We start from the raw sequence: 16,595 nt of genomic DNA on the forward strand, positions 1-16,595 counted from the left end.
ACAATAATGATTATCTATAGGAAGAAAAATGGGCAAGAAGTAATCCCTGTCTTCTGTGAGAGGAATTGGCCTATTAGACAGCAAAGAACTATAGCTTCATACATCAAAGCCATTGAAATAACACGATACGTAAAGAGAGTGAGCTGCAAATAGACGAAGCTGCCTTGTAAGGTTCATAGGCAAGCAAATTAAACAATAAAATTTAGAAAGCTGAATACGTTTCTTTGTCATTGATAAGTATTATGATTTTCTTCAAAAATAAAGGCTAATTCAGACTCCTGACACCTACATGGAGGGGAACTAATGCTGTTGGAGAATGGCGTGTATGTGCCAGCAACATTTTTCTTAAACAAGTGTGATTGTCATCAATTCATTTGTAGCCTACTAATGAATGTAGAGATGTCATTTATAGATTTTTGCATTTATCAAATATTTTATAATAAAAGACTATAAAAATTGAACTGTGTGTAACAGTAAAGTGGACTGCTAGGAACTTTCCTTTTATAATAAAGATTAATCATGAAGACAAGCACATGGCAGACAGATGAAATGGTTTACCTCATTAACATTAGCGTGTGTGTGTGTGCATGTGTCTATGTGTCTGTGCACGTGCTTGTGCATATGGAATCTAGGGAAGGGAATGTAGAGCTACACACATCCTAATCAAGCACTCTACTACCAATTTACATTAACAGCTTCTTCAAAGTTTGCATCAGATGGACACACATTCTGTTAAGTGAGCCTTTGATGTATATTGGTGAAACAATGCAAGTTCTGTAATGTTTCTTATCCCTGGGATTTTGGGCACTAGTGCCCTTGTATGTAACACTGACATAGTAATCTGGGAGTTAAATGAAGTAGCACTAGAAAATACTAAGAAGGTACTGTAAGAGAATAAATGCTCAATCACTGTTGCATACTAGTGGTGCTTCTTCCTTATTCAATACTTTGAAATGTTCTGCTTTTGTTATGGTAGGCATTGGTCATTTGACGAAGCAATTGATGACATTGGCTAATGGACGTGTGGCACTGGCTCTTGAAGGAGGACATGATCTGACAGCCATCTGTGATGCATCGGAAGCCTGCATAAATGCCCTTCTAGGAAATGAGGTAAAAATTAACAGTACACAACAGAAGGGGTAAAGGATGAGGATATGTGCATGTGTATTTTTAAAATTTATCATTTAATCTGAAAGTAAGTTCTGTGTAGTTCTTGCCATGAAGGACGTTGTTGGCACAAGAAGTTTCTGTGCTTTGACGGACATGCTACACTCTCTTCCCAGGTAGAATATCCACATAGCATTCCTTTCAATCAAATTATTTACACAGCCGAAAACTGAGCAATGAAATCCCTTGGAAAGAAGAATGTTTTGTCTACTGACCCAATCAAATGGATATTGAATCATCTAATATGAAATTTAACATTTAGAAGTTTTTGAGATTTCCTGTAGGATTGCTAAGTCAGAAAAATAAAGCCATTTAAACAGCATCCTTGAGATTTTTTTTCATCCTATCTTCTTGAGAGTGATAAGGAATCTTTTCAAGGTTGAAAAACCCACGATTGCCATGTGGCTTCCATGCAGGAGATCTAAGCTCTGAACTTGAATCTAAAAGGTCAAAGGTCTACATCACATATCTAACGTGCAGCACAAACTGCTAATCTCTCAGCAGACTTCATATTTATTCTGCTGGACATTTGTGTTGAAGTCAGAACAAAATTTTAGGTCAATTCATCTCAAGTCAGCAACTAGTTTAATGCTTGTATATATTGATTACTGTTGCCCAGTAAATAGTCTAATACATAAAATTATTCTTGAAACCTTTGTTTTACATCATTTAACAAAAAATTATGATATTGCTTGTGTATTTATAGAAGATTGTGCCTTTTTTCCACATACTAAATGCATAAATTTCACTGCTGATCTTACCATGAGTCTGAAGTGCTTCCAATTATTTTGCCATATTTATTGCATACGTACATATTTTTTGAAAAAAATAATTGCAGGACTGACAAAGTGCTATGTAATTTTAGAAAGCTCCAGCTGCACATGTAGCTAGGAGGCTCTAAGGACTTAATAATCAGCATCAACTATAGGATGCTCTTTCAAATCACACATCATTCACAGGATCAAAGGTCTAAAAAATAGTTTTTTGTGATTGTTATAAACTAATGGCGTCAAACACAATGGGAGATTATTTGGGGGTAGCAACAAAGGAGTATCAAAATGTTGTATTTATTTTGGGGGTGGTTAGCTTGGACTCCTTGCCCACTGGATAATGTGTCTTAGAACAATCATGCACGATCTTTAATCACTTGTGTAACCTTAGCGACTTTGACAGTGACTCAGAATGGTGTCACCAGAAAACCAGATTTAGTGGCTCTTTCAACATAGCCATCCACATGAGTCTCTTTATTGATAATCTCTGTATATAACCAAGTTCTCAGTTCTAAAATTGCATCTCTAGTGAAGATAGTGTAATCTCTCCAATGATCTTTTACTTTAAAGCAAACTAGGCTCTGATACAGTTAGATAAAAGCATTATTGGCGAGTCTTAACCAGTCTACATGGGTGTAGAGATGACTAATAAATAAAAATCAGGAAGTGATGACTGAAATTATCTAGGAGCTCTATTGATTATTTAACTGACTTGAATTCTTTGGATGTCTTTTACTAAGTTTTATCTTGTAATTATAACATACTAGTTAACATCGTGTAATTATAACATACTAGTTAACATCGTGTAATTATAACATACTAGTTAACATCTTGTCTCCTTTGGTTGGCCATCTTCAATTGCTCAAGCAAAATCTAAAATGTGTTTATCCTAATCTAAAGAAAGGGGAGTTTAGTCTATTTGTTTCAGTTTTTCCTACTAAACATTCTAGGGACATAGTCCTAAATATAGTTTTCACATGGGCGACTATAGGAATGACAGATGGAGTTGGTATATTGAACAATGAAAGGTAAATTTTGTTGCAATGGATCTCTCTACACCCAGAAGAACAAAGCAAAAAAGAAAGAAGGATGTTTAAAATGAAAAATGGAAGAAAAGCACAAGTGTGCTGTACATTATAATTCATTTGAAAAGAGGAAATGAAAATGTAATACTTGAAACAACCCAAGAAACAAAGAGTTCTCACTTTCATTGACAATATAATTTATAATCCAAGGCCTGGCTTGCATACTTTTTTTTTTCAGGTCAAAGGTCATGGTGACTACAGTGAAGTTTTAAATTTCATTTCTGCAGAAAAAACAATATATAAGGCATATTGCCTATACCTCACCATTTAACCAACGTACCTACATGCAATTTCCACTGTAGTTTTATGTGGTAATCTCTGGATAAGAAAATAAAAACGACATCTTTCAGATGCCAATTACTGCAATTTTAAAAATCCCAATTTCCCTCCAAGCCCCCTTGCAAGTGATTAATAGAGCAATTATGACTTATTATCTGGGATTTCACTTTCACAAATAACAAAATGTAGTGAAGCCGGAGCTTAAAACCCTGACAGAACCAACTAGCTTCCCAACCATGAGCATGCAATTGAGCTCGAATTAGAAGGGTCAAGAGGGCCTTTGCGAGGGACTCTGCACTTCATCAGATGTATTTATTCATGTGTAGAGGATTAGAGTTCAGAAATATATTGCCAGCTTTTGAAATGCTATTCCTTTTTGTTGTTGTTCTTGGCCAGGCCTTGTCAATACAGCAAAACAAAAACAATTCTTCCATTTCTTCTTCTTCTTCTTCTTCTTCTTCTTCTTCTTCTTCTTCTTCTTCTTCTTCTTCTTCTTCTTCTTCTTCTTCTTCTTTTTTCTCTTCTTCTTCTCTTCTTCTTCTTCTTCCTCCTTATTATCAGCAAACTAATATATGATATAACCTCAAGGAATTGTAGGATCAGCTGAAACCATTAGCTGCATATCCTTGAAGAGCCAGTCAGGTACCAAAATCCACTGTTTAGAAAATGCTACTTAAACATTGCACCTCAAACAGGTTTTTCTTCTTTTAAAATACTTTCAACAGGAAAACAATATACTTAGGAAAACATCGATTCTTCTTTTAAGAAATTTGCACAAAGTCAGTCAAATTATATGCTATTAGATTAAAACTCATTTGAGTATGGTACAAAAAAATTCCTGGAGGACACTGATTTTTTTGAAATCATACTAGAAATCTCTCTCTTTCTTTTACTTTATTCTTTTTCTTGGCCAAGTTTAGAGCTGAGGGTTATCAGTCCAATCAAATCATGATGGATAATTTTTAACTGAAGCCCTTAAAAACACCAGCTTGGAATTTAAGAGAAATTAAACACCTACATGAGAAAAATCTTGAGATTGATTGGAAAAGTATCCACAGCTCCGGGAACAGCAACCTCGTTTTTAGATTTAGAGAAAGGAACAGTGACACTCCTTGGAGACTTTTATTTCAGTCCTCCATATTGGAGCTGGCTAGCAAACATGGTTTCTCTAAGGCCACTTCTAACTACTGTTCTACAAAGCCAATTAGCAGCACCTCAGGCTCCTTCCCCTGAAAGAAATCTTCCCTAGAGGTGAGAAAAGCTTTAGGAATTTCTCAACCCTATGGAATCCGATCTAAAAACAAACATTCTACTGAGCAAAGGAGAAGAGAGGCTATCCAGGGTGAGTAGCTTCAGGTTATGAGTTGAGAACAGAACCTCACAAAGGCCACAGACCATACAAGAATAAATAATGAGATCAAGCTCATGAGAAAGAGAGGACATTTTTAAAGCATAAACTCATATTTTCATAGCTAGGGAAGCTCTTGAGATGATGCTGGGGGCTCTTGGCTGCCCTTGCACGTTAATGCCCGATTACTAGTTTGTTCCAATTTTCTTCTTTTGTATTACCTTTCTTTCTCCCTTCCTTGCTTACTCCCCTCTATCCTTTATCACTCACTCCCTCTTCCATTCCTACTCCTCTTTTTTTTCTAAATAACTACTATCTCTTCTAAACTATATCCAGCTGCTTTCCCCTTTGGCTGGGATTTCACAGACAGTGGCCGAATGTAGAGATTGCCTTTGTTTTTAAAGATGAATTGGGGGAGGGGTTCTAAAGATACTGAAAAAAAAAAAAAAAAAACATCTTTAACTGATTTCTAGTGGGTGTTGACAGCCACCCCAGAGGTGAACTCTTGAGATATTGGTGTCCAAGTTGTTCACTGGGGATGGGGGGAGTTGTTTGCATTGGGTTTTACATGAAGACATTGTTTTGCCATCTTTTTTCATCTTTTAGATTATGTATGACTGAGGCTTAGTCCACTGGGGAATTGGTGTGAATCTGGGAATGCTTGCAAGATCCTAAATAGTTGCACTTCATGAGTAGAGGATGAGAGAAAATGTATGACATGCCAGAATGATATTTCCCACCATGCTCTTCTTTTAGATTTTGATACCTGTCTGAGCTCCAAAAGTAGTTGTGTGGGTAATCTAAAGGGAGTACAATTGTTTTGGAAAAAAATATTATTTGAAGATTCTTTCCAATATAGATATGCCCTGTGAGACTGGTTTCTTATATTCAGTGATCAGTATGAGAAGTTGAACCATCTGCTTCAGGAAATGTTCCACAGTCCGGACAACACAAAACTACTTGCAAATCATCTGAGTTATTTCTGTCTAGGTTTTTCAGATAAAGTTAAAAGAAATACGGGTTGTGAGCTTAAACACGTTGTGGGTTATAGTTACCAGTAAAAGAAAGCATTTTTTTTTAATAAGGAACCAAACATCACGGAATGCTTTTATCTATACATTCATTTTGTTACCTTTTATAAGACATCTATTGTGTGAGCAGAAATACTAACGCAAGAAGAATAATGAGAATATTATCAAAGATCCTGGGGATGCAATGCAGGGATATTTACAGGGATGGGGTGTTTTACAGAGGAGTATCATTTAACCTTGACCTTGGATACAAAGTAAGCTTTGACTAGTTAATATCTAAGGGAAAGATGTGTTATATAGTAAGAAAGCATACATGAGGACAGTGAGGCTCCCTAGAATTGCAGGTGGCTCTAAATAGATGTTCTTGTTTTGTTTCTGCTGGTAGGGAGGCCAGGTTGAGAGGAGTAAAACAGTCAACATAACTATGCAAATATGAAATAGAGCAACATCACAATTGGTTTTCTGTGAAGAATATGAACATTTTTTAGTGGCTATGCCTATACTGTAGAGTAAGACAACAGTGATTGCAATACAAACAGATGAAATCACTAAAGTGAGACTCGGAGGCCTTAGAAGCTCAGTTGCTGAAGAAAAGCATCTTTAGGAGCAACTTGGCTCACATTGTCAATGAACAAGCACCTTCCTCAGTGATGCTACAGCCATCTCCTGATGGACTATGAAAACCAGCTGTGGGTAGCTCTACTCTCCTCTGAGCTCAGTGGAATCACAGGGGCAGGTTGAAACATCCCATTGGTGAACATTTACCACAGATTTCATCTGTAGCCAAATAAAGCTGTTCACTTGATGAACACCACCAGCCTATCACTGATGTGACCTGGAAAACAGTTCTTTATGCGAATCTCTTCAGTAAAATTCAAAGGAAGCTGTGTATTGTGCCTAGTCACCTGTCAACTCTGGAATCAGGAAGCAGAGGGAAGAGAGTTACCACAAGTTTGAGGCTACATAGCGAAACCCCACAAAAAAAAAAAGAAAATATGTAGGTCAAAAGGTAGAATAAACATAAAAATTAGCCCCCACTAATCTCAGTCCAGTCCACTGTTGCTTCTGTTATGTTGAGGAGAACTCTTAGCATCAAGAACTGAGTAGCCACACCTTCTCCTTTCCACCCTGGTCTACCATCACTCCTACAAGACTTGATAGGCTCTGTTGATGTTCAGAGATGTTTCTTCAGTGCTGTACTGATGTCAGCCTTGATTACTCATTCAGAGGTGAGAGGTAAGCATAACATTAATAGCCTGCCAGTCTGTTGACTTGATTGTCAACAGAATCCACCCTGATTCTGTCCCCTCTAACTCTATCAGGTGAAAACTATGAGTGACTTCAAGCTAATAACAATGGCTATTTTTTAAAATGACTGACTCATAATTCACAGTATGGATAAAATTATAACCAGATTTACTTATGCAATCAAATTAAACATATACAACTAATTGCAGTCATTCTTGGGCAATTATTTAGATGAGAGAAAGGGTTTTAAGTATCAATCCCTCCTCACAGGGGAATTGATAATAAATACTTCATCAGCATGGAAGGTCAAGTGAGTATCCTGATTTGCCTCTCTTGTTCTTTTGGTCTAGGTCATCACATTCTTCCATAATCCCTTTGATCCTTACAACTGAATACTTCTTGGATCTCATCTGAGTTGTTTGAATGTTGTAGGCAGACATTCAGCTCTCTTTGCCAATGAACTTATGGTGTGCATCTAAGAGCATAACATTGCTGCAGCATGACATTCTCACGGGGTTTCTTAGGAACATCATTGCCCATTGGGACAGGCATGGTCTGAAGAGTCAGTCTGTGTCCCTGCTTGCCTATGTCAGAGAGCTTCTCTATTGTTAAGTTTCTGCAGGAAGTTTTATATTTCCAAAGTTGTTTTATAAGAGTAAAATGTGATCCTTGTACAGAGAATGCTGCACAAATGTAAACATTGCAATAAAGTATCACAAAGACATCACATGAATAGTGATGAATTGGTCCAAGATAATCTAAGTTCCTGATGGTCCGGACCCATTCTCTCCTTTCCAAAAGTAACTGACTTTTGGATTTCTAACACCATATTTGAATTTCCCATTTATTAGAATTTATAAAGGGGAAATATTATGACTATATATACATATATATTCTTTTGTATATAATGCTTTTTCTGACTATTATGTTTGTGAGAGTCCCTTCTCTCACTGTTCATAACTATAGCCTATTCATTTTTCTCCATTATATAGTATTATGTTTTATAAAAGAGAATTTTCAGGAGATGAGTGTAGTTTATTTACAATTATACTATGTTTAATAGGAGCATTTTAAAATTGTATTTCAATGATGGAACATAAAAACATTTTTTTTTCTGAAATAACGATTGTCCAGTATTCTCACTCTTCATTTCAACACTTCAGGTATGGGAGTTAGATAGTATAATGAGGTAACAAAAATACTATACAGACTGAAGATGAATGAGAAATATCTTATTATTATATATAGTTGTGTGTGTAACAAATCAATTAACTGTTTTTATTAAGGCTGTTTAGTACTTAAGTTTACAAAGGTTGATGTTAATTAAAATTTGACTAAAATCTGTGAAAATTTAAAATTCACTTTAAAAGATAGTAAAAATCAACTATATCTCTTTATACCAAGAATAGGGAGTAAAGTAGAAATATAAATAGATTTTATATAGCTAGTCAACATGAGGAGAACCTGGGTGAGGTCTTTCATATTATAAAAATTCTGAATGATCTTTAGAAGTCTCTGAAAGCTAAAATTATCTACAAAAGATTTTGAAAATAAATTTAGATCTGAGTGTGGTGGTATATGCCTATAGTGCCAAGGGTCGGAGACTAATGTGGGAAGCTCATGAATCTAGGGCCAGACTGAATTTTACTAAGGCTATACATCAAAAAAGGAATCAACTAATTAATTGATAATAAATAAACACACTGATAATTTATAAATATATCATCAAATATACCACATACTTAGAATAGTTTCAAGTCATGAACCTGAATATTAGAACTTAAAATATTTTTAGACATATTAAAAAGTATTCACCTAAATCCATGTTTGCAGATTTAATGTTTCTCATTGTGAAAATTTTACTTGTCCCATGCTGGACTTAATGTCTGTACTTGTAAAAATCTCATTCTATTTGTATTCCTGCTATTGCTTTTAAAACATTTTGAAATTTTTTATCAATTTATTTTTAATTAAACTATAATTGTATCATTTCCCCCTCCTCTATCCAACCCTTCCCATATTCCTTCAGACATTTCCCACTGCCGCTCAAGCCCGTGGCCTCTAGGTCTCCCTCGGTCACCAGTTAATTGCCTGTAGCTGGTGTTAAGTCTCCCTTGGTCACTAGTTAATTGCCTGTGGCTGGTGTTTTAAAATAGACACAGTACTTGGAAGTCATGTGACAGACAGGAGAAACTGAACAAACACCTTAGCTTGCTCCACACAATACCTCAGTTTTATGTCAAAGCTGTAGAAACCGGTTTCTCTATCACTGAGCCTAAATTTACGTAAGGAATAGTTATGATTATATCTTTCACATAACAAAGATGATAACTAGCATTGTGTGCCCATGAGTTGTAGCCAAATTATATAATTTATCTTAGCAACTTTAGGAAAATTATTTTTATTTATTGTTTGACAGACAGCATGATAGGTGTGTAAGACTTCTTATATCTAGATCTGCTTTATCTTTCTGAAACATTTTGCTTGCAAAAGTGGTCTGTTTTGTTAGATTTTTTCTTATCTTTTACTAATTCTCATTAGTCTCAATAGCTAATATTTTGGCTACATCTTCTTGGTCAAACTACTTAACATAGCTTTGCTGTGTATTCTCATGAAGGCTCCAAATTTATTAAAAATTACTATTTACTTAGTATTATTTCATTACTTAGTAATTAGATTATTAATAATGACCAATATCCATAAATATTTATCAAGTGGATGCTTCAATCAGATGGTTTTAGTGCCCATAATTCTGAATGATTGAGTCAACAAATTCTCTAAAAAAAACACAACCCAATTCTGTGGTCCCTCCATACAAGGTTTTAATTTTAGGAAAACAGCCCATAAATGCCCCTTGCTTCCTTGCCAATGGAGAGACTCCTGCCCATTGCCTTCTCTGCAGAGCTAGTGGATGAAAATAAAGAGCCCACATTGTGCGAACACTCTGAACCCAGCCCTGTCTGTGCATGCACATTCAAAATGAAACAAATTGGTGCAATTTACTGAAGGTTAAACCCTCAAATGACATTCACCTAAAACATTCGAGGAAATGGTTTGAGAGGCTTAAATGATCAATTTAATTTCCTTAATTCTCTGAGTTGCTTTTACAAGTAAGCACAACTTCATGGCATCTAACTGAAGACTCCAAATTGTGGGTTTAGATGTGTTTGTGTTTTCATACTCAACGTGCTGAACCACATATACTTTCTATATTACCCAGGACTTAAAAACAAGCCCACAGACCTCAGGGTGCTCCAGTTGCAGAAGTGGGGCTTTCTTTCTTTCTTTCTTTTTTTTTTTTTTTTTTTTTTTTTTTTTTTTTTTTTTTTTTTTTTTTTTTTTTTTTTTGAATCTGTCTCTAGTTTTCTTTCCCTATCCAACACAGTTCTATTTATCAGCATTTTTTAATCTGAAGTCTCAGGACAGTTTTTTCTGATAGAACTAACTGTGCCAATCTTGCATATAAGTTCTAAAATGAAGTGGGTTTTTGAAGCATTTTATTGCTATGAAAAAATTATTTCTCTCTAGTTTCTGATAATGCAGTGAATGGAAGGGAAAGTTTGCATATGAGGAAAGTGGCTCACTCAACCCTGTCTAATGCCTAAGAAAGCATTTTCCAAGGGACCTTCAGTATATGATTCAATCGCTCCTCTGAGATGAGAGGTGTATCAGGATAACGTATTTTTAAAGATACAATCTGAAGTATACAATCTGCTTTTTAAAAAACAATTTTAACCAAATTTAAGATTTCATAACCTTTCATTGACATTGACTTAGGTACAGTGGTGTTTTCTCCGTCACTAAACTGTACTGCACATAGACCTTTTGATGTTGTAAAGCATTTTCTTTGGCAGCTAAGAAAAACACTCTACAAAGTTATATTTGGTGAATTTACTCATGTATAAATATCCCCGAGCTACTCTGTTATCCTGTGGCATCTGGAAGAAAGGTGCTATTGTTTTCAATCCCATGATTGAAGTATGGAATAATCAACACAGAGAGACCCTGGGGGTGAGATTCACTCACATATGCAGTGGAAATTTATAATCACTTAGGACTTTTTTTCTTCCTCCAGATGAAGAATCTTGGATGAGTTTATTCTTTGGTACGTCTAGAGGCAGCAGTTTCTGGGCATGCCACTGTGTTTAACCATGCCCACATCTTATTTGAGGTTATTACCTTGAATTTTCTAGGAAAATGGCTTTTTAGGGTGTGTTGTCTTGCTGCTATTGTTTGCTTGCTATCTGTGTCCCCAAAACTAGATGAAGATTTTTTTTGCAACTAGTATACCCCGCAGTACATTCATAGTCATGTGTCTGGGATCTGCATCATCAGACATGATTCTAATAGAGATGAGACATAAAATATCAGAAGCTCTCCTGTATTTCCAGCAATGTGTGCCAAATTCCTCCATTAAAAATCAGTGTAATTCCAGAAGATCATGATAGATTTGCACAGAAGGAATTTGTTCTGTGCTTGAGGCTGACATGAGTGTGGTTTTTGAATAAGGTAGAAGATACATGGAGCTGTGCTGTTCTTTCCTCTGGCTTCTTTAATATAGTTTTTGCTCCTGCTTTATTCAAAAGAAAAGTTCTTTATTCAAAGAACATGCCTCATAACTTTCAACCAGGAAGTATTTAATGTTTAAGACAATTAAATGTGAAAGCACTGCTGAAATACAGATAATAGACTGTCCACTCTATCTGACACAACTTCCCTGAGAGTTAGTTCATGGCCTCAACGGCTGATACCATCATGATGGAATTTGGTTTGTGAGGAACCTAAAAAAAAAAAATTATACAAATAACTCAGAGTTTAAATGACTAATACACAGATGTGCACCTGCTTCAGGATCTCCATACATTAATCTTGAGACCAATAGAAAAACTCCTTGGAATTTAATTATATGGATAGGAGACATAAAATATAACCAACTACACCTGGGGACCTGATGTCAGCAAAATGTTAAGCAGTTCTTGGAGCAGACCGCTGAGGACGAGCTTGTTCACTTGCTTGCTTTGCTTCTGTGCTGCTCACTATGACATTCTCACGTTCTGCCATGATCTCTCCTCCTGTTCTTGCAGCCTGGACTTCTTGAGGAAGATTTTCTCCATCAGACCGTGAATACGAATGCAGCCGCTTCTTTACAGAAGACCATTGAAATCCAAAGTATGTCTTCGGTTTCTTCTTCACCTTTAACTAGCTCAGACTCATTGAAATTATAGTGGGAATCCAAGCACAAACATAATTATTTTAATTTGCACATATATTTTATTGAAATATTTGCTTTACTTTGTGATGGTTTTATCTGATGTCATAACTCGGAACTTAGCCTCAGAATCTTGTTCTTCTCGTGCTTTCTATGTACTTAAAATTATTTCGACCACTGAACAGTGACCTAGAACAATGAAATAAATTTAGAAAATGTGACTGTGTAGTACAGTTTTAACTAAGAGTAAGTTATCACCTAAATGTGTTGTGATTTGCCAACTATGTCCTGGATTTAAGTCTGGCAAGGAAGGAAAATGAATGAGAAAGTGTCACCATGACAAAGCCTCACTCTGGCTTGGTAAGGCAAACTTTTTATTAGACAATTACCTTTACAGATGTCAACATCCCTGACTATAGATTGACATGAAGGTTATCACAAAGAGAAATGCATAATGGTACAAGTGGCTTCTAATGATGATCACAAAAAAAGAAAAAAAAAAAAAAAAAAGAAAAAACCCAAAACCAAACCAAACCAAAACAGAACAAAAACCCTTAGCTTTTCTGATTTCCCACAGAAGCACGAATTTCTACACCACTAAAAAACTTTTGCCATATGTAAGAGTCCCTGTCTTCTCTTGCACAGTGGCAACCAGGAGATGGGAGTGTGAGGTGTGATTATGAAAAGAACGGTTATATTCCCATTATTTTGATGCCAATAATGTCATACACAAACTCAAGTAAACCTCCACTTTCATCTCACACATGTGTGGAATGTGGCCTATAGGCATCCACTGGATGCTTATTGACTATGTAACTGGGGTGAGTGCTAAATTTTAAAGACTTTCAGAGAATAGAAAAATAAATATTTAAATATTAGAGAGCAAAGTTATTGGCATAAAGGTAAGGTATAGGAATTGACTGCCTCCAAACACAAACTTAGGCGTGCTCATCAGCTCTAGTAGACAAACTGCTCAAGACTGTGACTCTTGTTTTTAGAGTCAACCAGAAGGGCCCAGTGAGTGCCATTCCAGATCCCTGAGAAGGACTCTTTGGATGATCTATGACATCCCTCTCATGTTCATCCAGATCTGATTCGATGTCTCTGTATAGGTTATTGGCACTATAAAGAGAGCTCAGTTTTCACGTGTGCTGTTTTCTAGTTCCAAGAATTCTTTTGCCATTATATACAGAGAGTGTTCACAGGAAACTCTTCCCGTGTGTTGTTAGCATTTAAGAATGTCTTTGTTATGTGCTGAGAAGTTGTCAAGGCACGAAGGTTAGAAAAAGCAGTGGGGAGAGGGAGAGGAGCGAGAGGGAGAGAAAGAAGAGAAGAGAAGGTGGAGGAGATTGTGGCTGCAAAAATTTTAACTGTCCAGTTGGTGAATGAAATAGAATAAAATCTCTAACACCAACTCCATGCTCTCTGGAGGAAACTGAGGCAATGACAATAAAACAGCTTCCTTCTTCAGCAAAGGGGAGGCTTGAGGTGAATGGAAGCTTAGAACTTGAGTGTAGGTAGATTTGAATAGGTGACACTGGAGTCACATTCTTCAATGTCATAATGAACCAATGTTTTCGTCAACTCCTAATGAAGATCCCCATGCTCTGTCTAGAAACCAGACAGCTATCCAACCTGGTTCTATTTATGGATTCAGATAGCATGCACCTCTAGGAAAATGAATTTATCCCTAGCTTCACGGGAGCTAGCCAAGCTCCTTAAAAGGGACTGCTTAAATAAAGCATGTATTTTATAGTCTGGCCATGGAGGATTGGACTTCATTGCCCTTTGGCCTGTATCATGCAGATCCTAAGCTTAGAATGGTCCATATTTGAGTCACTACTCTTGTTGTTGCTGCCTTATAATTCTTAGGAAGTTTTTAGTAAGTGCACCCCCCTCCCCATTGTTTCCTAGGTCATGCAAATAATATAACCAGTTCTGTGATGAAGTTCACCCAAACTTGGATTTCAATTGTGGTTTGGAGGAGGATGAATGGTGGTAGGACAAGGTAGTAAAGGGGCAGACAGACAGACAGAACTCTGGAAGTGACTTCTGAGCATGGGGACAAGTGAAAATCAGTAAAGACACAGCCCTTCAGCACTGTGCACTGACACCGGGCTGCATTTCTATTGGTTCTAAGTGTATATGTCTTTTAGGCTGCTCTTTCAGACTAAAAGAACGAGAAGAAAATACAGAAAGTCTGTGGAATAGCCAGATGAAGTAGGTATTTTAGAGTGGAAAACTTCATATTGACTAGGGAAGCTAAAATGATGGGCGTTGAGTTCAATGCACAATATTCAATTTCCCTACAAAATATGACTGTATTCTTTCTTCTACTTCTCCCTAATCCCCATTTTACTTTTTCATGCTAAGTGCCTTGGAGGATTATGGACCCTTGACTAGGTTCTTCATTTCTGGTTCTGCATGGAAAATAGTCAAGTATGGCTACAAAACTGGACTAACAAAGAAAGAAACAAGAAAACATGTGGCTCTTTTCCTTGTTAGAGCTACGTTAAGAATTTTGAGAAGCTCAGAGCAGAAAAGTGATCCAGGCATGGGGTCCTTCTGAGGCCATGGACCTTACTCCTAAGAAATGGGCCACAAAAGTCGCGCTCCTTTTAAAATGTGCACTGTTTTTTCACATATGTCTCCGAGTACTACAGGGGTCCTCCTTTCAGCTCAATGAATTGTTTGAGTTTTAGCCCACCTCCTAGCCCAAGTTCTGAAGGATTCTGTGCTGCACTTTGGAGCTATGTAAATGTTGGGAAGTGGGCTTTAGCATGTGGGAAACATTCAGGCACGTTCCTAGAGAGTCCTTTCCCAAGGCACACAACAAGGTGCTGACAGGCCTTCTGTGCACTTCTTTTTGAGAACTGAGCCCCCAGCTGAGGGTATGCAGGTGCTGGATGCTTTGATTAGCATTGGCCCACTGCCTGGCCAAATGCTTCTTTGGTGTGTTTTGCAGCAGGATCATCCCTGTGGTCCTATCCTTGCTTAGATTGTTCATTCAGCTGAAGATGCAAATGATATAAGTATGCAGAAAGGTATTCACTTATCTTGACAGGTGAAGCACACCCACCCCCCTCATAGATTATAGTCTACATATATCTCATGATAATGAATGGTATATAAGGTTCAACCATCTTTGCAAAGAAATGAAAGCGTATGGCTGGCAACATATTTCAAATTTTTTCTTTGCCCTCCAAAAGTTGAAAGTAAAATTACCATATATATGATCTGTCTTCTGAATATTATCAAAAATAACTTGAAAAGGATCTAAAAATATCAGCATTTAAGTGTTCATCACAACACTATTCAGAATAGCCGAGAGATAAGAGCAAAACCTGATTGTCTGACAACAAAGAACAGATTAAAAATGTGATACACAGAGACAAAGGAATAGTAATTCAGTCTTAATGAGGAAGCCCTCATAGTACATGCTCATTTAGCTTTGTGTCCACTCACAGCAGAAATTGTGTCACTGATATTTTTTTTTGTTTGATCTTACTCATTTAAACTTTCATGCAATGATTGTCATGCACAGGTGCTTTGCAAATATTTTTCCTAAAAAAAAATTCATTGTTTGACCAGTAATTTCTTGTTCCATTCTTCTTTGTTTAGACTACGTAGCTTTTTAAGGTACCTTAATATAATTATGCCCACCAACAATACAGGGGAATTAAGAAAAGCAAACAAAAGCCATGCAAACCCCTTTCTTCCTACTTCAAAACCCACAAGGATGAGTCAGTCCTGCTGTGAAGACACAAACTACTTTTGTGTATAACTCTTTCCACTGACAATCTTGGAAGACATGATTTTCAGGCCTGAGTCTGGCCCTTGATTACACAGCAGCAGTGACCAACAAGCATTGCCTGGGAGGAGTCAGGCCAGAACAAAAGAAGAGTACAGTGTGTGTGTGTGTGTGTGTGTGTGTGTGTGTGTGTGTGTGTGTTGTTTCCCCCAAACCCATGCTTACAGCTTATAGCATCAATGTGACCCCAAAATCTCCCTTGCTTCTCCATAGCACATCAGGACATAGGCTCTTCTGATCCTGTTCTTCATTTCTTCATTTAGTAATGGTGCTCCATGACAACAACTTCACTGAGACTACGATAGAAGAACCATGAACTGAATTTTCCAGAAAATCAAATTTATTCAGCTTGAAAGAGTATAATTTTAAGTTCTAAAAACATAACAAATGATACTGATTTTCATGTGCGAAACCCCAAAAATATGAGAAGTCGAAGTATAGAGACACAATCTCCCCTCATTTAATTTTTTAGTAAGACTATGCTCTGTAAGTGACAACCAACTTTGTGGAGCTCCTATGTGATAATCATAGTGTCTTTTGATTTTGGATCAAGAAAATGTATCTCTGCACAAGGATTTTGGGATTCTTTTTTATAATTGCTCCAACCATCTAGTAGTTTGGAGCTGACAAGTTGAAAAATACAAAGT

The 16,595-nt window shown here is 36.7% G+C and overlaps 1 protein-coding gene across 16 annotated transcripts in view; it reads left to right on the plus strand.

Annotated features, from left to right (window-relative positions):
* Hdac9 (histone deacetylase 9) overlaps nucleotides 1–16,595 on the plus strand; it is an 824,691-nt gene that overhangs the window by 776,997 nt on the left and 31,099 nt on the right. For all 16 annotated transcript variants that reach the window (XM_076941980.1, XM_076941976.1, XM_076941988.1 and 13 more), the window contains 2 exons: nucleotides 977–1,110; nucleotides 12,013–12,097. In XM_076941980.1, the coding sequence (XP_076798095.1) occupies nucleotides 977–1,110; nucleotides 12,013–12,097 (219 nt within the window). The remainder of the gene's footprint in view (nucleotides 1–976; nucleotides 1,111–12,012; nucleotides 12,098–16,595) is intronic.

Source organism: Arvicanthis niloticus, chromosome 11 (assembly GCF_011762505.2).
Source record: "Arvicanthis niloticus isolate mArvNil1 chromosome 11, mArvNil1.pat.X, whole genome shotgun sequence".
Lineage (NCBI taxonomy): Eukaryota > Metazoa > Chordata > Mammalia > Rodentia > Muridae > Arvicanthis > Arvicanthis niloticus.